The sequence below is a fragment of the Rhizoctonia solani genome, chromosome 3 (genome assembly GCF_016906535.1).
Source record: "Rhizoctonia solani chromosome 3, complete sequence".
Classification (NCBI taxonomy): Eukaryota; Fungi; Basidiomycota; class Agaricomycetes; order Cantharellales; family Ceratobasidiaceae; genus Rhizoctonia; species Rhizoctonia solani.
The window spans coordinates 1,603,129-1,625,147 of record NC_057372.1 but is presented as its reverse complement, the minus strand read 5'-3'; the positions used below and the strand labels follow the sequence as shown (position 1 = coordinate 1,625,147).

The following is a 22,019-nucleotide window of genomic DNA, read 5'->3' as shown; positions in this document are numbered from 1 at the left end:
GATACAGACACTGAGGACAAAGACAGTTTGACTCAACCTCTTTCACCTCCTTTCAACTTGCTGCAGACACATCTGATACCAGGGAATTTATTCCCATTTTATCTAATTTAAACAAAGACAAACAGACTGCTTTTTTGATCACATGACTTCAGCACTCATGTCATACTCTAAGTGCCTTGCCACATCCCCTCCACTGCTTAGTCAGCAATGTAGTCACCTCCACCTTGATGACATCATAGGTGACATGTATGCATGAGTAGGCCACTGATGGAGCAGGCTTCTTATTTGATACAGTATTGCATCTAATGTATTTGTAAATAGATACTCTGTGGAATATATAAGGATGGGAATCAACCATGGTAATCCCCAGGTTGATTACCTCTTGTTGCATCCACTCAGTGTACAAGGGCCACACAGCCCAGTAATTACTAAGTAGTATAGCTCACCACTGCCTTAAGCAGTTTACTTGTTGTACTTAAACAGCTTTTTACTACCTTAAGCATGCTTGCCATTGTAGTGTAATTTGTAGATGCTGTAGGATAGACCTTCACTGTCTTACGCAATTTTCTTACACCTACACCTGGCCTCAAGCACCAACACCCTTGGCATCCCAATAGATGTCCAGGACACTACTCTACCTGTTGTAAATTGGGGGAAAAGAGGTTGAGGCTCTGGTGCTGAGCAGAGTCTGTGTTGGAGGATTTCCCAATTTCCAAGCTAAGTATAGAAGTAGCTTCTTTAGGGTTCTCTGGGTCTAGCTATCTTGAATACAATCAACTACACATATATCCTTTCTCAGTGTAAAGTGTCTTAGTAAGTATTTCTGTAAGAGCAAGAGTACTGGCTCAGGTTCCCTTTGGCAGAGATAGTTATGTAAGTTTCACTCCTAGTTGCAAGAACTAACTGGTTACTTAGTATATATCCTTCTTTAAGGATGATTGCCTTCTGTTCACTTAACCTAAGAACTCTGTATCAGGTCTACTACCTTTCCACACTATGGGTACTTGGGAGATCCACTTATACAAGTTTAAGTTATTTGAAATCTTGAGGCACAATATATCACACAGTTGAGGGGGGCAAGCCCAAACCCAAGAGTGACAGTCAACAGTAACAGTGAGGTGGAGTAAAGTAGGTGGTGCCCTCCAAGGGTATGCAAGAGTCCCCTTTTATACCCTAGAGTGGCAAGGTTACTGAGTCATTCACCTAGTCAGAGTATGAGTATGACTTGCTAAGGACTGTGCTTCCTAAGACTTTGATTGGTGGGTGGGAAGGCACAGATATGACTAGGATGGAATGTGACTGCTCTTGGGTTGAACTGCAATTAGTTAAACATAGAAACATCTAAATACATGACTCAGTCTATCAAGAAATGCTTGGCAGCCAATGAGCACTTAGAGTGAGTCATTAGTGTGAGTCATTCTGGTGGCAAGCAGAATGACTCATAAGCAGGATTTGCAGTGCCACTAGAAATTACTAGATAAGGAGAACCTTAGTAATCTCATGAGAGGTATGACTCACCTAAGCTAGAAATAAGGTTCATTTCCCAAGTTAGAGCTAGTCATGTGATGAGCTAGATGTAAAGATATAAATATAATGATTAGTAAGGTACTTGAGCCACATAGATAGAATCTTGTGAAGCTAATATCTCTATGAGATCTTATTGTATGAGCACGTGACAGGCAGCGTTAGAGCAAGCGAAAGGAGCTTTTATTGAACAATATGTAACACATACAGTCAATATGAGCGTTACATAGAGTAATGACAGGAATAATGGAAAATAAGAGGCAAATGGCCATTAAATCAGAAAGTCAGATATATGCAGATTATTGTGGATGGTGAGCTGTGAATTCAATATTGTGTGATACATAACACTACCCCTTTAAAGTTTGCCTCCCCCAGCATCTCTCCTTGTTTTTTTGATGTACTAAGAACCAAAGTTTTACCTGGTATGCAGACTGCCCCTGAGACCAATCAACCAATTGGCCTTCCTCATTCAGCCACAACTATAACTGCTGGAGACCAACCAACTGGCCTACCAGTTTTGGCTAGGACAACATCAGCCATATCACAGGTTGCCATTGTCCCTTCTAGTGTCAGCCCAAACCCTGTGCCTGCCATCTTGACCCACCTCTGCATTCCAAAGCTCTTGCCTCAAGAATCAAAGTCCAGTGCCCTCTTCCAATGGCTTGAGTGTGAATAATATTAGTTTGCTGCTTAACCTTGCTCTTGAGATTGCAAGAAAGGTCTGCAACACACCAGCTCATGTGCAGGGCACTCCCTGCAACCCAGGAGAGGCAGCTATTTCTCCTGTTTTTGAACAGCTGTGCAGTAGTCTGCAGTTCTAGGCTTACCCAGAGGCCAGTGGCTACAGCTAACTAGGGCATCCCACATCCACACAAGGCTTATCTCAATCTTCAGCTGTTGACTCTTGTTGCTGCTGCACCCAACATTCTCCCTGACAAGGTAGAGACTCTTCAGGCAATGGCTGCTGACAAATCTCAAAGTATGGTAACTGAATCAATCTAGCTGGTAAATATGTCTAATTTGTTTACTAATTCAAGAAATCCAGGCTGCCAATGTGTGACTACTTGGGGAATAAGCATCAAGTCCTTACCTCAGCAGTTCTTGACCTCCTTGCCTATATCAGTGCTGAGGATCCTTACAAGACCAAGCACATTAGTCAGATTGGGCTCTCAAAGCAATTAACTTTATATGGGCTCAAAACCTGGCTGATGTGAGTCAAGGTGTCTTGTTTGAAAGCCAACAACAAGCTGACATGGAACACATCATGGATTTTCATGGTCTCAGGGAGAGCCAGGCAATAAGCATGAGAGCCCACTCTTTCTATGGACAGGGAAAGGGCCATACTGTTTATAGTCAAACTTTTTGCTGGGATGCTGCAATATGATGTTGGAAGCCAGAAGCCAAACTTTGTCTCCTGGTTGAAACTCAGGAGGTGGTTTCCCTGTGTTTGCCTGTTTGTAGTGCTCCTGAGCCCATTTGATTGATGCCTGTACTTCCTGAATTGTCTCAGCCAGTTGCTTGGCTCTGTCATCAGCATCAGGTGATCTGGTGAGTTCCAGGAGTGGTGAAATGACAGGAGAGTGGCCATACACAATTTCAAAGGGTAATTTGCCTGTTGCTTCACTTCTGGCATTGTTATGAGCAAATTCAGCCGGTGGGAGCCAATCAACCCAATCAGACTGTCTATGATTGATGAAGGGACGTAAATGAGCCTCCAGCCATTGGTTCTTGATCTCAGTTTGCCCATCAGATTGTGGGTGATAAGCAGTAGAGAAACTAGGATTTATTTGCAGAGATTTATAGAGTGCCTTAAGAAACTTGGAGTTGAATGTAGTCCCTTTGTCAGACACAGTACGCTTGGGAGTGCCATGTAGCTTCCAGACATGCTCCAGGAACATCTGAGCTATGTCCTCAGCAGTGGCAGCCTCCTTGCAGGGAATCAAGTGCATCATCTTTGAGAAGCAGTCTACAACCACCAGGATGCTGTCATAACCCTTACACTTGGGAAACTTGACAATGAAATCATATGAGATGTCTTCCCAGGGACCAGCAGGGATAGAAAGCAGGTTGAGAGCATAGTTGAGTACATGGCCCTTACTTCTTTGGCAGATTTCACAAGACTCCACATAGCAATTGATTTGGAATTTCATTGCTGGCCATTAATAGTGAAAACTGATTAACTCTAGAGTTTGTGCTCTTCCTTGGTGTCCAGAAGCAAGAGAATTATGGAAGTGATACAGGAGCTGCTGTTTGATCTCAGGTTCATCTGGCACAGCTATGCTTCCTTGATACAAAAGTAGACCCTCCTCAATTGTATAGTCCTTGAATTTCTGTGCAACACTATGGGGCAGTGATTTAGGGTCTGATACAGCTAGCAAGATTGTATCAAGACCAGGATCTTCCTGAGTTGCTCCCTTGATCTCATCCAGCAAAGAAGAATCTATGTGTCCTGAAAATGCCCCAAACTGTTATTCTGGGATCATCACTTGTGGAGATGGCTCTAGGTCCATGTGGTCTGGTTGTCTTGACAGGGCATCAGGTTTCTGTCACTGTTTCCCAGGCCAGTAAGCAGTGACAAAGTTGTAGCATACCAGCATGAGATGCAAGCATGCATGACACCTGTTGAAGGTTCTGGCTGATTTCTGGTACTCCAGATTTTTGTGATCAGTAAACACAGTGATTGGTTGCTCAGTTCCTTCCAGGAATGTTCTTCAGTGCTCAAATGCCCAAATGATGGCAAGTAGTTCCTTGTCATGTGTGTCATAGTTCAGCTCAGTGGGTGAAAAGCTGGCTAACATGAATGCAACAGGATGTATACAACCATCTTCCTTTCTCTGAGATGGTACAGCACCCATGGCTGCTCCAGAAGCATCTGTTTCCAAGGTGTAGGGTTTAGATTCATCAGGGTGAGCTAGAACAGGCTCCTTGCAAATCTCAGCCTTGATTGTATCAAATGCAGCCTTCTGTTCCTCTTGCCAGATCCATGGTTGTTCTTTCTGAGTAAGGTTATTCAGAGGGCGTGCTAAGCAAGAGAAGTTGGGGACAAAGCAACAGTAGAAGTTTGCAAAGCCTAGGAATGATTGCACCTGTTTCACATTTTGGGGTTCAGGCCAGTCCATGATTGCTTGCACCTTGTCTTTCTCCATTGAGATGCCATCAGGAGTAATCACAAGACCATTGTAGGTGACTTCTGTGACAAAGAAGTAGCATTTGGCAGGGTTGCAGAATAGATTATGCTTCAGCAAGCAAGATAAGACTTCTTTGACATGTTGCACATGCTCTTCTCTTGAGTTTGAGAAAATCAGGATGTCATCCAAGTACACAACCACAAAGATATCAAGCAAATCATGGAATATGTTGTTCATGAAGCGCATAAACACAGCCAGGGTGTTGCTAAGGCCAAATTGCATGACTGTGGGAGCAAAGTGACCAAGGGCAGTGCAAAATGCAGCCTTCCATTCACCTCCTTCCTCAATTCTGATGTTGTGATACCCATTCCTCAAACCCAGCTTTCTGGAGATCTTAGCATGGCACAATTTCTCAATTAGCTTGTCCTGTCTGGGTAGTGCATATGTGTCCTTGATTGTGATGGCATTTAGCTGGCAATAATCCACCACTTAGCAAAGCCTGCCATCAGCTCTTTTCACAAACATTACTGGAGCTCCTGCTGGTGAGGTGGTTGGCACAATCTTTCCAGCTGCAAGTTTTGAATCAATGTGCTCCATGAGTGCTTCTCTTTCCACAGGGGTCATAGAATAGATAGGACCAGAGGGAGGTTATTTGTCCTCTTCCAGGTCAATAGAAATGTCATAAGGGCAATGTTCTGGTAGTGTGGTAAAGAACTCTTCACTGAACACTTTCTGGAGTTCCTGAAACTCAACAGGGAGATTCTGAGGCTCAGGGTTGATGCTGCCAGTTTGTGCTTCTGTAGCTAGGCAGAGTGAGACTTTCATGGTGGTCCAATCAATGTCCAGGTTAGCCAATTTGAGCCAGGGGGTTCCACAGATAAGGTTTCTGTTTCCAAGGGGAAGAGCATAGAAGATGGCAGAGAATTGCCTGTTTTGAGAGCTAAAGACTAACTGGGCCTTGAAGCGGATAGGGTTGCAGACTTCTTTGCCATTAATGCCAATGACAGAGTGTGGGGAGTCCAATTCAATGAGTGGAATGTTGTGAGAATGGGCAAATTGGGGATCAATGAAGTTAGCAGAAGAACCAGAATCAATTAGGGCTGTTTGAGTGCCTGTGACTCCCTCTAAGTCTATTGTGAGCAGTGGTGATGTATTGGATTGCAGGCAAAACAGGGGTTCTATAGACATGTGGGGATATTCAGGAAGCCTGGACACAGGGCATGACTTTCTTAGACTTTTCCTGCTTGGGGAAGCAATTCTAGCTCTTCTACTTCTGCAGCCTTCCCTGATTCAGGCTTAGAGCATTCTATTGTTTGGAGCTGCCATCCATTCTTGCAGTCCTGCCATTTGTGAGACTTCTCTCCACACTTGGAACATTCTCCAGCATTTCTCCTTGCTTCCTGAGTTTTCTTGGAAATAAAATTGCTTGAGCACCCTTGAGCAGGGCATTGTGGTGAGCTGCTGCTGCTGTTGCTGTCTTTTCTTAGCTCATTGCATGCCTCAAACAGCATGTCATCAATTAGACAGGTGGTAGAGATAAACTTGTCCAGTGCAGTGATGTTCTTGTGCAGGGTGTACTCAATCAGCTTGCTTCTGACTTCTGCCTTGAGCCTCTGGTGGAAGGAGGCAATGAGGGCAGGGTCTGACCATTCTAGTTTGCTTGCTATGATTCTAAATTCTGTGGCATAATCACTTGCTGATTTCAGCTGCTTGCGCTTGCGCAGGCATTGTTCTGCAATTTGTGCAGCTGCTGAATTGCTCCAGTTGTGCAAGAATGCTGCTTTGAATGTATTCCAAGATTCCAGGGTTGGCTCATCATCACTATTCAGCAGCTTCTCTTAATAGATCTGCCCCCACTTCTTGGGTTGTCCATCCTTTAGGTTCATGAGGATAAAGGAGATGTGGCTGTGATCAGAAGGGAAGGAGGAAGCATTGCTGAGATAGTATGTTTTGCAATCCAGGATAAATGATTTGGCTGCAGGGCCCTTCTTGCCATCATACTTCTCAGGAGCAGGGATCTTTGATTTCACTTGGGCTGGGCCAGGAGTTTGGGACAGTCCCCTGAAGGTGCTCTGAAGCGGGACAGATAAGGCTCTGCCCGTCATGGTAGCAATGTTGTGTAACGTTCTTGCCTCCTTTTCTTCATTTGTTTCTCCTGGTTGAGCTCATAGATATCCTTTTAGGGGGTTACTTATTGCTGCTGAGGTGTGCTTGGGGGATTCACAGGTGTTGGCCTGATGAAGGGTTGCTATGGGTCAGTGTTAAGGTGTTCTTGGGTGTGTGGGATTGTCCAGGAAGTGTTTGGGGTTGTTCTGCGTTGTTCCAGTGTGTCATGAGCCTCACCTCCTGACATAACTATGTGTTACCTGTCACTTCCTTCCTCCCCCCAATACATCTGTCTGGGGAACTCATCTGTATCCATCTTATCTGTTTGTATAGTTCCAATCTTCCATGTTTATGTTCTTCCCACTTCTTTCTCCCCTCCTTGCACTCAGTCCGGACTTATTCCGCTCTAAGTGCTTCTATCTCGCTCACTTATCTTGCTGCGCACCGGCCCAGTTCACTGTGTAGAGCTTCTGAGCCATATGCTCCATCTTGCTTCCCAGTTGTGCGGCCCGGATACCATCTTTTCTCTTTGTTTTACCCCCTTGCACTTTGTTATAAAAAGAAGATTGTGAATTGCCTTGGAAACCCCAAGAACGATTCACCTTGTCGATTTCCCACTCTCTCATCTGCGTGGATCGTCTCAATAACTCACAGCGGTCATTTCTTTCCTGGTTGTAACATGGTGACTCCAACTTGACCCTTTGTTTCCCTTTGGGTCAGGCTCATCCTTGATAGGCACCAAAAAGTCCTTGCTGCATGAGCTGCCTGAGCTAGAAGGGGCCTTGAGGGTGTTATCTATGACTGTGAAGACTCTTCTGGGAGGTGTGTGTGGATCTGTGCTGCCGGGGGCAGTGATAAGGCACTGAATTAAACTCTCTACTGCTTGTGTCACATCCTGCAACATGGTTTGTTTCCCAGCGTCTCAATGACTGATAAGATGCCCTGTGTTCTACTCCAGTAATCTTTGGAGCGCTGGGGGTTGAGATCTGCTGCTGGCATTGTTGCCTATGAGATGTCTGTGCAGGTGATTGAGTTTTGTAGCATCCTCTTGCTGCGAGAGGATTTCTGGACAGAGTTGGACCCTTGCGTGACTTTGTAGGTGCATTGGAAGGTCCTTCTAGTGTGGCTGGAGTGATAAGAGGGGATGCCTGCCTTGATACAAGTGAGGCCATTGATGATTTGCCTGGTCTGGCGTCTGCCATAGCGTCTGATGCAAACTATATGCAATTTGAGAGGTGTATTGAGGTAAAAGAGTTTGGGTCTGTCTGAATCAATGTGATAATAGCCTAGTTGGCGGTGTGCAATAACACAGTGCACTCCGTGGCAAGAGAATAGAGAGGTGTAAGAACTAAAGGTGGGAATGAGAACCTGAGTGATGTCCGGGTTGATAGATTGGCTATAGCCAGGAAAGAACAATTCACAATGCCACCACCAAGCATGAGATGATTACTGTGATGTAATGAGACAATCCACACAGATAAGGAAGTGGGAAATTGGCAAGATGAATTGTTCTTGGGGTTTCCAAGCCAATTCACAGTCTTCTTTTATAACAAAAGTGAAAGGGAGTAGATACATGAGAAGGGACAGCATCCGGGCCGCACAACCGAGAAGCAAGATAGAGCGTATAGCTGAAAAGCTCTGCACAGTAAACCGGACCGGCGCACAGCAAAATAAGCGAGATAAAAGCACTTAGAAGAGAATGAGTCTGAACTAAGTGCAAGAAGGGAACAAGGAAGTGGGAAGAACATAAACAAGGAAGATAGAAACTATACAAACAGATATGATGGATACAGATGAGTTGCCCACATGCATGCACTGGGGGGAGGAGGAAGCAATAGGCGATACATAGTCATGTCAGGAGGTGAGGCTCATGACAGAAAGGGTCATACTGTTTGTGGTCCAGCTCATTGTTGGGGTAATGCAAGGTGATATTGGAAGTCAAGAGCCAAACTTTGTCTCCAGGTCTGAACTCAGGAGGTGGTTTCTCTTTGTCTGCCTGTTTGTAGCACTCCTGGGCACATTTGATTGATCTCTGTACTTCCTGAATAGTCTTAGCCAGCTATTCAGCTCTATCATCAGCGTCAGGCAATCCCGTGTGTTCCAGAACCAGTGAAATGACAGGCGGGCAGCTATACACAATCTCAAATGGTGATTTCCCTGTTGCTTTGCTTATGGCATTGTTATGAGCACATTCAGCCAGTGGGAGCCAATCAACCCAACCAGACTGTGTATGATTAAGATATGGGTGCAGGTAAGCCTCCAGTCATTGGTTCTTGATTTCAGTCTGTGTATCCAACTTCGAATAGTGAGCAGTAGAGAAGCTGGGGTTGATTTGCAATTTGCAGAGTGCCTTGAGCAACTTGGAGTTGAATGTAGTGCCTCTGTCTGACGCAGTGCACTTGGGAGTCCCATACAGCTTCCAAATAGGCTCCACAAACATCTGAGCTACATCCTCAGCAGTAGCAGCCTCCTTGCAGGGAATCAAGTACATCATTGTTAAGAAGCGGTCTACAACCAGCAGAACACTTTCATATCCCTTACACCTGGGAAACTTGACAATGAAATCATATGAGATGTCTTCCCAGGGACCTGCAGGGACAGAAAGCGGGTTGAAAGCATAGCTGTGCACATGCCCCTTGCTTCTTTGGCAGATGTCACAGGACTCCACATAGCAATTGACTTGGAATTTCATTGCTGGCCAGTAATAATGACAACTGATTTACTCCAGAGTTTGTGCACTTCCTTGGTGTCCAGAAGCAGGGGAATCATGGAAGTGAGACAGGAGCTGCTGTTTGATCTCAGGTTCATCTGGCACAACTATCCTTCCTTGATACAGAAATAGACCATCATGAATTGTATAGTCCTTGAACTTCTGTGCAATGCTATGGGGCATGGATTTAGGGTCTGAGACATTTAACAGGATAGTGTCTAGGCTAGGATCCTCCTCAGTCGCTTAATTAATTTCATCCAGCAAGGAAGTGTCAATGTGTGCTGATAATTGAAACTGTTATTCTGGAATCATGACTTGTGGAGATGGCTCTAGATCCAAGTGATTTGGTTGCCTTGACAGGGTGTTAGGTTTCTGTTACTGTTTCCCAGGCCAGTAAGCAATGACAAAGTTGTAAGACACCAGCATGAGATACCAGCACGCATGATGCCTGTTAAAGGTTCTGGCCAATTTTCAGTACTCCAGGTTCTTGTGATTGGTCAACACAGTAATTGGCTCCTCAGTTCCTTCCAGGAATGTTCTGCAGTGCTCAAATGCCCAAATGATGGCAAGGAGCTCCCTGTCATGTGTGTCATAATTCAGCTCAGCAGGTGAAAGGTTGGCTGACATGAATGCAACAGGATGTAGGCAACCATCTTCCTTTCTCTGAGATAGCACTGCACCCATGGCTGCTCAGGAAGCATCTGTTTCCAAGGTGTAAGGTTTAGATTCATCAGGGTGAGCTAGAACAGGCTCCTTGCAAATCTCAGCCTTGATTGTATCAAATGCAGCCTTCTGTTCTTCTTGCCAGATCCATGGTTGTTCCTTCTGAGTAAAATTGTACAGAGGGCAAGCTAAGCAAGAGTTGGTAATGAAGCAATGGTAGAAGTTTGCAAAGCCTAGGAATGATTGCACCTGTTTCACATTCTGGGGTTCATGCCAGTTCATGGTGACTTAGACTTGTTGATTTGGACCAAGAAGCCCTTGCTGCCTAAGCTGCTTGAGCCAGAAAGGGCCTTGCAGGTGTTGTCTACCATGGTGATCATTCTGATGGGTGGAGTGAGGTTCTGCGCTGCTGGGAAGGTTGAGCTGCAGTTGGACTGTGTTTCCAGCCTGTGTGAAGTCCTGTATTAGGGTATGCTTCCAGGCATCCAGATGGTTGATATGTTGAGTTGTGTTCTTTTCCAGCAGCCACTAAAGCGCCAGGAGCTGATCTGCTGCTGATATTGTTGCCTATGAGATATCTGTGTAGGTGATCAAGTTTTGTAATGTCCTTGTGTAGCCATAGAAGGTCTGGATGTATTTCTACCCTTGTGCATGCCGCAGGAGCATTGGAGGCACCTTCTAGTGTAGCTGGAGTGATAAGTGGTGATGCCTGTCTTGATCCTAGTGAGACCATTGAAGATTTGCACAATCTGGTGTCTAACAAAGTGTCTGAGTTGCACTACACACAGGCAACGGTGTGTATTGAGGTAAAGGAGTTCAGGGTTATTGGAATCAATGTAAGGGTAGTGTTATAGAGTAGGGTATTAGGCACTATGTAATTATACACAGAATATAAGCAAATGATTAATAGATCAATGATCTATGGATATGAAAGGCAATGAGCTATCTATATAAAAGTAAACTAGGTTAGTAATTGGGGTGGGCACTACACCTAACAATAACCAAGTAATCACTGCAGTTGCAGGAGGTTGGTTATGCTTATACCTATAGTATAAAAGTTAGTACTGAGTCCTAGTTACTTACTGTAATATATCTGGATTTGTTAGTTTATTTGACTCATATTGCACTTAATTAAAGTGTTCAAGCTGCTTTAACAACCTTTAACTCTCCTAACTGACTTACCCAAGAGGTTCCAGGTTGCCCTAGAGCGTTTCCTAGCTACCAAGTGTCTATTGGGACCTTGCTAGAGGCTATATGCACCAAAATATCCTACAGGTTAAGTTTAGTGAGCTTAAGGGGCTAAGTAAACAAAATAAGACACTCTAAACTGGGTAGGAAGATCTATTGGATTTCAAGTTCACAAAAGAGGTAAAATGGGATGAAAATGAGGATGCATCCAAAAAGTCTTCCTGAGGGGCTATATATAACCTGGAGGAGAACAAATAACTATATACATGATGTACAAAAGACAAAATTACGTGAGAGGTACAGTCTGAGCTATTTGATACATAAAGACCAATTAGTCCTAATAAGTTCTAGTGAGATAGACCCAAAGCTATTATCAGAATGTTCTAGAGCAAATATGACTAAATCACATTACACTGAGCAGCAAAAGTATTGCAGGTCAGGAGGGGTCAAAAGTTTATCTCCATTGCTGAGCAGCCAATCAGTGAATCCCATCCAAATTTCACTGACACATGTGGCCATTGTAACACTATGTGTTAGCACAAAATCTTACAAATCCATCAAGAACTAAGCTCACAACCCCACATTTGCTGCAATACAACCTGCAAAACTTTTGCCAATTGTGTTGAGCATCTTAAAAATCTGCACATAACTGATTATGCAGTTCAGTATAAGTTCTGGTATTGTGCGCACACATTCTGAGTTATATGGCCCATTGCTGGACAGAGTATTAGCTTGTTTCACCCATTAGGGACTGTGTAACAGAACTGTCTTCTCAGGGCCAGTAAAAGAAACTCAAAATTGCAGTTGCATTGCACTCAAGGCACTGTGTGGGCTGGAAATGCTTTGGGGTATTTCAGGAGACTGCTGGTACCCAGTGAAACAGTTTCCATGACCTTCCCATACCTGGGACTGGCAATATGAGGGATTGCAGTGGGTTAGGCTGTATGAGCTGAAAATTGAAATGCCACTCATAAGCTGGAATCCAAGCCAAGTGACATAGAACTTCTAGCAGTAGTAGACACAGGTCAAGGGTGTGTTGAGATCAATTATCTATGGCAGCAATGACATGTACACAGCAATAGCATGCAGTATACACAGAGATTGCAGCCAATGGGTGGGGTCTCAAATTGAACATGTTCTAACTCTGTGATTGTGAATTGGAAGAGGTTGAAACTCATACAGCAGAAGGTTTCTCTAAGATAGACCTTATGATGGAAAATTGGCTGTTTCCTGATTGACAATCACAGAGTTAGAACATGTTCAATTTGAGACCCCACCCATTGGTTGCAATCTCTGTGTATACTGCATGCTATCTTTGTGTACACATCACTGCTGCCATAGATCATTGATCTCAGCATACCTTTGACCTGTATCTACTACTGCTAGAGGTTCTATGTCATTTAGCTTGGATTCCAGCTCATGAGTGGCATTTCAATTTTCAGTTCATACAGCCTAACCCACTGCAATCTCTCATATTGCCAGTCCCAGGTATGGGAAGGTCATGGAAACTGTTTCACTGGGTACCAGCAGTCAGCTGAGATATCCCAAAGCATTTCCAGCCCACACAGTGCCTTGAGTGCAATGCAACTGCAATTTTGAGTTTCTTTTACTGGCCCTGAGAAGACAGTTCTGTTACACAGTCCCTAATGGGTGAAACAAGCTAATACTCTGTCCAGCAATGGGCCATATAACTCAGAATGTGTGCGCACAATACCAGAACTTATACTGAACTGCATAATCAGTTATGTGCAGATTTTTAAGATGCTCAACACAATTGGCAAAAGTTTTGCAGGTTGTATTGCAGCAAATGTGGGGTTGTGAGCTTAGTTCTTGATGGATTTGTAAGATTTTGTGCTAACACATAGTGTTACAATGGCCACATGTGTCAGTGAAATTTGGATGGGATTCACTGATTGGCTGCTCAGCAATGGAGATAAACTTTTGACCCCTCCTGACCTGCAATACTTTTGCTGCTCAGTGTAGGATAGATGGGGGGAATGATGATTGTCCCTGCTAGTGAAGTTTAACAGCAGTCTTTCTGCCTTGTTGTTGGTTTTGCACTTTCTATTTGCTAATCACTGTCTCAATACCTAGTGTTGAACAATCCCTTTCAACTAATCAACAGCTTTGGACAAGCATGATGTAGAGTGCATTATTTGCAAGTGGGTTTTTGACTATCTGTGATGCAGAAGGCAGATCCAGCAATCTACTTGGGTGGACTTTTGCAGCAATCAGCCAATGTAACCAACTGTAGAGTGTCCAGCTTTGAGTTTTTGAATATTATACCCCCCACCACAGATCACTCCTGTTTGAGTTGTGCCAGTACTGATGCCCTAGTTGCCCACAGGGGTTGGTGATGAAGAACTTGACCTAATGTCAGAGCCAACAGCTACCACAGGGTAAACCTAACTGGCTAACAACAGCCCAGAGGGACTTAGGTATAGGCTAGTAGGATCTGACAAAGCTCAAGGCTATGCCAGATAAGGGATTGAACAAGACCAATATAGTAAAGTCCACTAATGCTATAAAGATAGCAGGGCAAGGAACCTTTGACAGGGACTGGTATGCCCTCAGGCAATGCTCTAAGTGTATGTCTTAGGGTAGCATATGTGGGATGGGGATAAGAGGTTCAGTTCTGAGGATGAAGGCTCTCAGAACCCTCCTTATATATTCAACAGGAAGAGGGAATAGTTTATACAGTAACAAATATCAAAACAAAGATAAGGTCACATGACCAAAGATAATAAAAACATGATCACATGACTAAAGATAAGTGATTGGATTGCATAATAAGCGCTCGGCGCTTAGTCCAGCATAAAGTGCATTTATCCATAAATCTTTAGAAAAATGGCGCATATATTCACATTTTCTTTGACTTAGTGGATTTCAAGGTGGTCACGCCTCTAGGGCATGACAACACCCTTACCTGCTGCTAATCCTAAGGGACCAGAACCCATGGATCTAGATGGTAAAGGCTTAGCAGGTATCATCTACCATATTTGTGGGGGAAAGGGCCCTTTTGGGCAAAGTTGTCCTTCCAAGGCACTTTCAGGGCATGTTGCAAATGTTGATTGGTCATGGGAAAGGCCCAAAGAAGAAAATAGATTTGAAGTTGTTGCTGATGAAGAAGAGTTAGGAAAGGGAAAGCTGGGGCCAACTAAGGAGTAAGGCACTTGGCTGTATGATTGCAGAACTGCACCATGTAAATAACAACTACAAAATCTTATCTCTATGTAACTCTTCACAAATATATGTGTTGTTTACAGCAGTTCTGTGTGAAACTCCTCAATCCCAAAAATCCATTTTTTTGGCTAAACCCTACCAAAGAAATCCCATGATTGACTTGGGAGCAACTTTGTGCTTCATACACCCTATTTTTGTGGAAACCCATCAACTTCCCACTTTCCCTCATTCTGTTCCCAAGAAATTACACACCATTGATGGTTTAGAAATTGATTCTGGCCAAATCACTCACTATACCCAGTTTAAATGTACTATTGGCAACCATACCAAAGAACTAGAATGCCATATATCCAACATTGGTAATCATCAATTAGTCCTAGGGATGTCATGGTTAAAAAACATAATTCTCAAATGTCTTGGGAAAAACAAACCCTTGTTTTTGATCCTTGTTACACTCCTACAAATCACACCATTGGAATCTCCGGAATTTTCTGATATTTTTACTATTTTTTTATGGACTATTTATCTTTACTCTTTTGATTGTGTGATCTTGGTGTTTACCATGCCAAGATGCCACACCAAGACCTGCCAAGATGCTGTGCCAAGGGTGCCTAGAAAACAAACATGCTTCTGCACAAGTCCACAGCACACTTCTCTCCTATACTTAGACTTCTTCTCCTACACTTATCAATTTGTAAATAGTTACTTGTTACACTCCCTTAACATATACCATTAGAATTGCACAAATTTTCTGATATTTCTACTATTTTTTCCGAACTGATTATCTTATGTTTTTCGATCACGTGATCTCGGCGCTTACCATGCCAAGATGCCGCGCCAAGATGCCGTGCCAAGGGCGCTTAAGGAGAAATCCATGCTTCTGCGCAGCCCGCAGCACACTTCTCATTTCACACCTGTACTTCTTTTCTCACGTGCACAGACCTTGTAAATAGTGCACTCTCTTCTATATATACAGCAGGGAAATTGCTTGGAGACCCCAAGTTGATTTTACCTTGTCTCTTACTCATTAGAGGAGGATATCAGAAGCCAGCTAAGTAGCTGGCCTTAGTCATCTCAGAAGTTAACCCCCTATATTCACTCATCACACCTCCCAGGCCTAAGGCCCCCTTGTTGTCAGTAACTAGTAGTAGAGCGCCTTAAGCGCTAAGAAGTATAGCCTTAGAGTAGATTACTTAAGCAGTGTCTGTAGTAGTTACAGCCTTAAGCGCCCACCACTAGCAAGTACCCACCTTACAGTGGAGTACAACATTGTAAAATTGACTTTCTGTAGGCTTTGATCGACAACAAGAGGACCTCCAGTACTAGCATGAGGGAAATCACGTGAACAGACTTGCCTTTTGCTATTAATAATCAAACTAGCGTTGGTCCCACGTAGTACCAAATTGCTATAAGGCTGACAGGCTCTGATTGCCCGCATACCACAAGTTTTGCTGGAACTCTGCAAGTAGCGCTCCTAGACAGCTGAAACACCCGCTTGCAAAAAACCCGCACATATCACAATCGCCAGATCTGCTGATTTGCTGTAGGGATTGTTCAACGCTAGGTGCTTGACGCAAGGAGTTAGCAAATAACCCCTTGCATAAAATCCGCTCATAAGTCCTGCATCAGGCAATTCACTCCCACGCCGTCTCCACTATTCCATCCACACGCTCTGGCGTCCCACACCCCTACTCCCGTCCTTCTAGTCACTCCTCCCGTTGTTCCGTTCCAGCCCACTCCCAACCGCCCTCTTGCAGCACATCTCCCACTCCGCAAGACCTGCCCAGAATGGAACCGGAGCCAACCACTGCCGCTCTCCTTGAGGCTATCCTTGCCCTCACAAACCAAGTTGGGTCCTTGCAGGCCCAAATTTCATCTCAAGGCCAACAGCTTGCAGAGCTTAAAGCCATATGCAAGGAATCTGCCAACCTCCTTGGCAACAAGGACCAAGGGAAACAAGCCCAGCCTGGCCCATTGACTGGGCCTACCACCCCTCCAACCCACACAGGAGGGGAAACCAACACTCCAGGTACGGTTAGGCCTGGACTCAAGGCCCCATTCAGGCCATCAAGAGGCACAGGGTTTGACTCCAAGGAGGAAGAGGAACCAAGAAGAGCCCCCAAAAAGGAGCCTATGGGAACGCCTAAACGCTCCCTCAGTTCCCTCACCCCCTTTGATTCCGGGTCCTCAGTAAAACGGCCCAAAATGGAATTACCAGACCCTTATAAGGGGGACACTAGGGGAAGGAAGGCCACTCAATGGCTTGATTGGATGATGCTCTGGGTTGCCCTTCATAGGGACCAGTTTGACAAAGAAGAGCAGATGGTTGTGTGGATACTTTACCACATGACAGACAAAGCAGCCGATTGGGCACTTCCCCTCATAGGGGCCATCATCAAGGGCAAGGGTAACCCACCAACCACTATCCTGGCCTTAACGGCCAAATTTAAAGAAGCCTTTGCAGATCCGGATGCAAAGCGGGCGGCCGCCAGGAAAATTGCCGCGCTTACTCAGACCACCACCACGTCTGAGTACGTCACCAAGTTCCGCAATCTTATGGCGGAACTTGACTGGAATGAAGAGGCGTACATTGCCCAATTCACACGCGGCCTTCACTGGAAGGTCAAGGAATTGTTGTCCACCAAGGATAATATTCCTGACAAACTTGAAGCCATCTTTGCGGCTTCAATTAAAATAGACAACACTTGCCGCAAAAACAAGGAGAACCGCCCAAAGAAGGCTCCTGCCAAGTCTCCGGTCACTGCAACCACTTCCACAACCACCACCACGCATTGGGTCCAATTATCAGAGGACCCTAACTATGTCACACCAGAAGAAAGGGATCAACGCCGCGCGTCTGGCCTTTGTGTCAAGTGCGGTCAAAAGGGGCATGGAATCAAACAGTGCCCCAATGGTTGGAAGGCTACCATCAAAGAGGTAGCCAAGGTGGCTGATGACAAGTTGGGAAAAGACTGAAACCAAGGATTACCGTCAAACCCTTGGTTACAAAGAATGCGCCCATAGAATCTGCTGTTTCCAAATTTGTATCTATTGCTCTTGATTCAAACAAACGCCCTCTTCTATACATCAATTTAATAGCGCAAAACTTCCCAACGGCCCCCATCAAAACCCTGATAGATTCCGGAGCAACATCCAATTTCATTTCCCCCTCCATTGTTGAGAAATACAAAATCCCAAAAACCCAACTCAAAAATCCACGAGTTGTGAGAATGTTAGATGGTACAATTTCACAGACTGGTTGCATATGGCACCAGGTTCAACTTGCGGTCTCAGCCAATGGCCATACACACTCCATCCCCTTCCTTGTCTGCCCAATTGGCAACACTCCGGCTATCCTAGGCATGACTTGGCTTACAGCAGAATCCCCTCTTATAGATTGGCAACAGGGGTCAGTCACATTCCCCAAACAGGTTCAGATTGCCTCTGAAGAAGAAGCCAACCTGGATCCCCTGGCAGACCTCCCCCCACAGTACCATGAATTTGCTCAAGTGTTTGGCAAAGAAGAATTTAAGGTCTTACCCCCACACAGGGAATATGATATTTCAATAGACCTTGTTCCCAACGCCAAACTCTCCCCTGGTCCTATTTACGGCATGACAGACGCAGAATCTAAGGCCCTTAAACAACATATTGAGGAGGAATTAGCCACAGGAAAGATCTGCCCCAGCACCTCCTCCGCAGGCGCCCCAGTTATGTTTGTTAAAAAAGCAGATGGCTCTCTCAGATTGGTAGTGGACTACAGGAAACTCAATGACGTCACCCACAAAAACGTCTACCCTCTACCCAGGCAAGATGACCTAATGGCCAAACTCAGGAACACAAAACTATTTACCAAACTGGACCTATGCTGGGGTTATAACAACATCTGGATTAAGGAAGGAGACAAATGGAAGACAGCTTTTAGAACAAAGTACAGGTTATTTGAATACCTGGTGATGCCCTTTGGCCTTACCAATGCCCCAGCCGCCTTCCAACACTTCATGAATGACCTGTTTAGGGACCTCATTGACGTCACTGTGGTTATCTACTTGGACAACATCCTGATCTTCTCAGAAGACCCCAAGGACCACCCAACCCATGTCAAGGAAGTCCTATTGCGGTTGATGAAGAATCAGTTGTTCTGTAAACTCTCCAAGTGTCACTTCCATGTCACCACAGTGGATTACTTGGGTATAGTCATTTCCCTGGCAGGCTTCTCCATGGATCAGAAGAAGATTGAGGCAGTCACGTCATGGCCAACCCCCAAAACAGTCAAGCAGGTCCAAGCCTTCCTAGGATTTGTCAACTACCTCCGCCGCTTCATCCCCAATTTCAGTTCAGTAGCACGCCCTCTGCACAACCTTACCAGAAAGGAAACCCCCTGGTCATGGGGCAACCTAGAGGAAGCAGCATTTCAGGAGTTGAAGGTTCTTGTTACCAAGTCGCCGGTTCTCATCCATTCCAACCCAGGACTCCCTTATTACCTTGAGACAGACGCCTCAGGGGTTGCCATGGGAGCTATTCTTAGTCAGCGGGGCTCAGATAACCAACTACACCCAATTGTGTATATGTCCAAATTGTTCTCAGGGGCAGAGGGAAACTACAACACTCACGACAAGGAACTCCTGGCCATCATCAAGGCCTTGGAGGAATGGTGTATTTTCCTGGAAGCTACGGACAAGCCAATTCAGGTATTTACAGACCACTGCAACCTTGAGTACTGGATGCAGGCAAGGACATTCAATCAACGGCATGCTAGATGGCGCGTATTCCTGAGCGATTTCAATTTTGAAATACATTATTGCCCAGGGAAGCAATCAGGGAAGCCGGATGCCTTGTCCAGACGCTTGGACTATGTTGACACCCCCCAAGAACCAGAAGTCGTGCTACCGCCAGAGGTTTTTGCAAATACATTGGAAGAGGAATTAGAAATTGTCACGGATATTTGCACCAAGCTCAAGGAAGATCCATCACTGGAACCAATTATCAAGTTCCTTACTGAGGATGCAGACAACGCGCCCCCCTCAATTAGGAAGGCCTATAAGGACTATGATTGGGAAGAAGATTTGCTATGGTACCACGGAAAACTGGTGGTTCTGGACTCAGAACCCCTGAAAGAGCAACTATTGAGGGAATTCCACAACTCCCCACTGGCAGGTCATCCAGGCCAACAAAGGACGCTCAAACTTGTCAGCAGGAACTATTGGTGGCCCGGAATGAAATCTTCTGCTAAAGAATGGGTTGAATGCTGTCCAGTTTGTCAAGCCAACCAACGCGCGCATGCCCCAGTTATCTCCCTGAGGCCCTTAGAAGTCCCCCCTTATCCTTTTCACACCATATCCTACAACTTCATCACAGGGTTCCCCAAATCCCAGGGACACAATGCCATACTGGTTGTAATCAATTCCTTTTCAAAATTTGGTCATTTCATTCCCACCTCAAAAAAGGTCACATCAAAGGGTTTAGCGGACTTATTTGTCAACCACGTCTGGAAATTACATGGGTTACCCATGAAAACCGTCTCCAATAGAGGTACCACGTTCACCGGGAAGTTCCTCAGGGCACTATACCAACAACTTGGAATTAAGCCCGCCTTCTCATTGGCCTATCACCTGGAATCAGACGGTCAAACAGAAAGGGTCAACCAGTTCATAGAGTTCTACCTCAGATTGTATGTGGCTGCAGATCACTCAGATTGGGCCACATGGTTGCCACTGGCTGAGTATGCATATAACAACGCCAAGCATTCTGCCACAGGGAAAACCCCTTTTGAACTAGTTTATGGAAGAAACCCGGTCATGAACCCATCCAACATCCCAGCAAATGTCCCAGAAGCTGACCTTATAGCAGACACCCTTGCACAGGAATGGAAGGAAGCAGAATCCGCTTTAAGGATGACAAAGGAAAGAATGGCAGGAGTAAAAGGCACAACCCCAGAATACTCTATTGGGGAAAAAGTATGGCTAGACGCAAAGAATGTGGAGATTTGATCCAACTCCAACAAATTAGACCCCAAGCGCCTAGGACCTTTTGAAGTCACCAAGAAGATCTCAAGCCACGCATACCGCCTAAAGCTTCCTGAATCACTGAAGATCCATGATGTTTTTTACGTAGGGTTACTTTCCAAAAGCCACAAATCACCAAACCAGCCATTCCCGGAACGCCCTCCTCCTGAAACAATAAAAGGAGAGGAAGAATACAAGGTGGAACAGATCATAGATTCCAAGAGGCAACAAGGAAAGTGGTTCTACCTGATCAAATGGAAAGGATACGGGCCAGAAGACAACTCTTGGGAACCAGAGGAACTACTGGAACATAGTCAAGAAGAAATCCGTTGCTTCAATAAATCACGACTGAAAAAGGCTTGTGACTCCGCCAAAAGCCTTTAAGGGGGGGGCAATGTTACACTCCCTTAACATATACCATTAGAATTGCACAAATTTTCTGATATTTCTACTATTTTTCCGAACTGATTATCTTATGTTTTTTGATCACATGATCTTGGCGCTTACCATGCCAAGATGCCGCACCAAGATGCCGTGCCAAGGGCGCTTAAGGAGAAATCCACGCTTCTGCGCAGCCCGCAGCACACTTCTCATTTCACACCTGTACTTCTTTTCTCACGTGCACAGACCTTGTAAATAGTGCACTCTCTTCTATATATACAGCAGGGAAATTGCTTGGAGACCCCAAGTTGATTTTACCTTGTCTCTTACTCATTAGAGGAGGATATCAGAAGCCAGCTAAGTAGCTGGCCTTAGTCATCTCAGAAGTTAACCCCCTATATTCACTCATCACACCTCCCAGGCCTAAGGCCCCCTTGTTGTCAGTAACTAGTAGTAGAGCGCCTTAAGCGCTAAGAAGTATAGCCTTAGAGTAGATTACTTAAGCAGTGTCTGTAGTAGTTACAGCCTTAAGCGCCCACCACTAGCAAGTACCCACCTTACAGTGGAGTACAACATTACTCCTCAGTATATATATACAGCAGGAAAATTGCTTGGAGACACCAAGTAGATTTTACCTTGTCTACCTTCACAGACAGGTTACAGAAGTATCAGTCAGTAGTTTGGACCCCTAAGGTCCTTCACTTACCAGTAGCTAGTATTAGTATCAGTTGTCACCAGCCTTAGGCCCTTCATCACCATGGATACACATTCCCACACTGCCTTATGTGTGTCAGAGCCAACAACTACCAAAGAGGTAACCTAACAAGCTATTGCCTAATATAGGACTTATCAGCTAGTAGGGTCTAACAATGCTCAAGGGCAATGCCAGATAAGGGGTGGACAAGACCAATATAAGTAAAGTGCACTATGCTATTAAGATAGCAGGGCTAAAACCAAGGCAGGGACTATTACACTCAAGGTGCACCTGATTGTATGCCAAGGGTAGGTAGTGTTGGAGGGATAAGAGGTCAAGTTCTGAGGCTTAAGGCTCTCAGAACCCTCCTTATATATTCACAAGGGAAGGGAATAGTAAATACATGTACAAACATAACAACAAAGATAAGGTCACAT

The 22,019-nt window shown here is 44.9% G+C and overlaps 7 protein-coding genes across 7 annotated transcripts; 1 reads left to right on the top strand and 6 right to left on the bottom strand.

Moving 5' to 3' along the window:
• Nucleotides 1–2,804: 2,804 nt before the first annotated feature.
• RhiXN_02912 (Retrotransposable element Tf2 protein) lies at nt 2,805–3,674 on the bottom strand (the record flags this gene model as incomplete). The annotated part of the gene is made up of 1 exon (XM_043322729.1): nt 2,805–3,674. The coding sequence occupies one exon, from the start codon at nt 3,672–3,674 to the stop codon at nt 2,805–2,807; it is 870 nt and encodes a 289-aa protein (XP_043178225.1).
• Nucleotides 3,675–4,235: 561 nt separating this feature from the next.
• On the bottom strand, nt 4,236–5,276 carry RhiXN_02911 (Retrotransposable element Tf2 protein; the record flags this gene model as incomplete). The annotated part of the gene is made up of 2 exons (XM_043322728.1): nt 4,236–5,123; nt 5,181–5,276. The coding sequence occupies 2 exons, from the start codon at nt 5,274–5,276 to the stop codon at nt 4,236–4,238; spliced, it is 984 nt and encodes a 327-aa protein (XP_043178224.1).
• Nucleotides 5,277–5,300: 24 nt separating this feature from the next.
• On the bottom strand, nt 5,301–5,840 carry RhiXN_02910 (Retrotransposable element Tf2 protein; the record flags this gene model as incomplete). The annotated part of the gene is made up of 1 exon (XM_043322727.1): nt 5,301–5,840. One exon carries the CDS (start codon nt 5,838–5,840, stop codon nt 5,301–5,303), a length of 540 nt encoding a protein of 179 aa, XP_043178223.1.
• A 41-nt stretch (nt 5,841–5,881) lies between these two features.
• RhiXN_02909 (Retrotransposon-derived protein PEG10) lies at nt 5,882–6,757 on the bottom strand (the record flags this gene model as incomplete). Its single annotated transcript, XM_043322726.1, has 2 exons — nt 5,882–6,473; nt 6,510–6,757. The coding sequence occupies 2 exons, from the start codon at nt 6,755–6,757 to the stop codon at nt 5,882–5,884; spliced, it is 840 nt and encodes a 279-aa protein (XP_043178222.1).
• Nucleotides 6,758–7,398: 641 nt separating this feature from the next.
• Nucleotides 7,399–7,960, bottom strand: RhiXN_02908 (Retrotransposon-derived protein PEG10; the record flags this gene model as incomplete). The annotated part of the gene is made up of 2 exons (XM_043322725.1): nt 7,399–7,653; nt 7,712–7,960. 2 exons carry the CDS (start codon nt 7,958–7,960, stop codon nt 7,399–7,401), a joined length of 504 nt encoding a protein of 167 aa, XP_043178221.1.
• A 1,061-nt stretch (nt 7,961–9,021) lies between these two features.
• On the bottom strand, nt 9,022–9,450 carry RhiXN_02907 (Retrotransposable element Tf2 protein; the record flags this gene model as incomplete). The annotated part of the gene is made up of 1 exon (XM_043322724.1): nt 9,022–9,450. The coding sequence occupies one exon, from the start codon at nt 9,448–9,450 to the stop codon at nt 9,022–9,024; it is 429 nt and encodes a 142-aa protein (XP_043178220.1).
• Nucleotides 9,451–16,290: 6,840 nt separating this feature from the next.
• On the top strand, nt 16,291–20,891 carry RhiXN_02906 (Retrotransposable element Tf2 protein; the record flags this gene model as incomplete). Its single annotated transcript, XM_043322723.1, has 3 exons — nt 16,291–17,439; nt 17,514–20,459; nt 20,520–20,891. The coding sequence occupies 3 exons, from the start codon at nt 16,291–16,293 to the stop codon at nt 20,889–20,891; spliced, it is 4,467 nt and encodes a 1,488-aa protein (XP_043178219.1).
• Nucleotides 20,892–22,019: the final 1,128 nt, after the last annotated feature.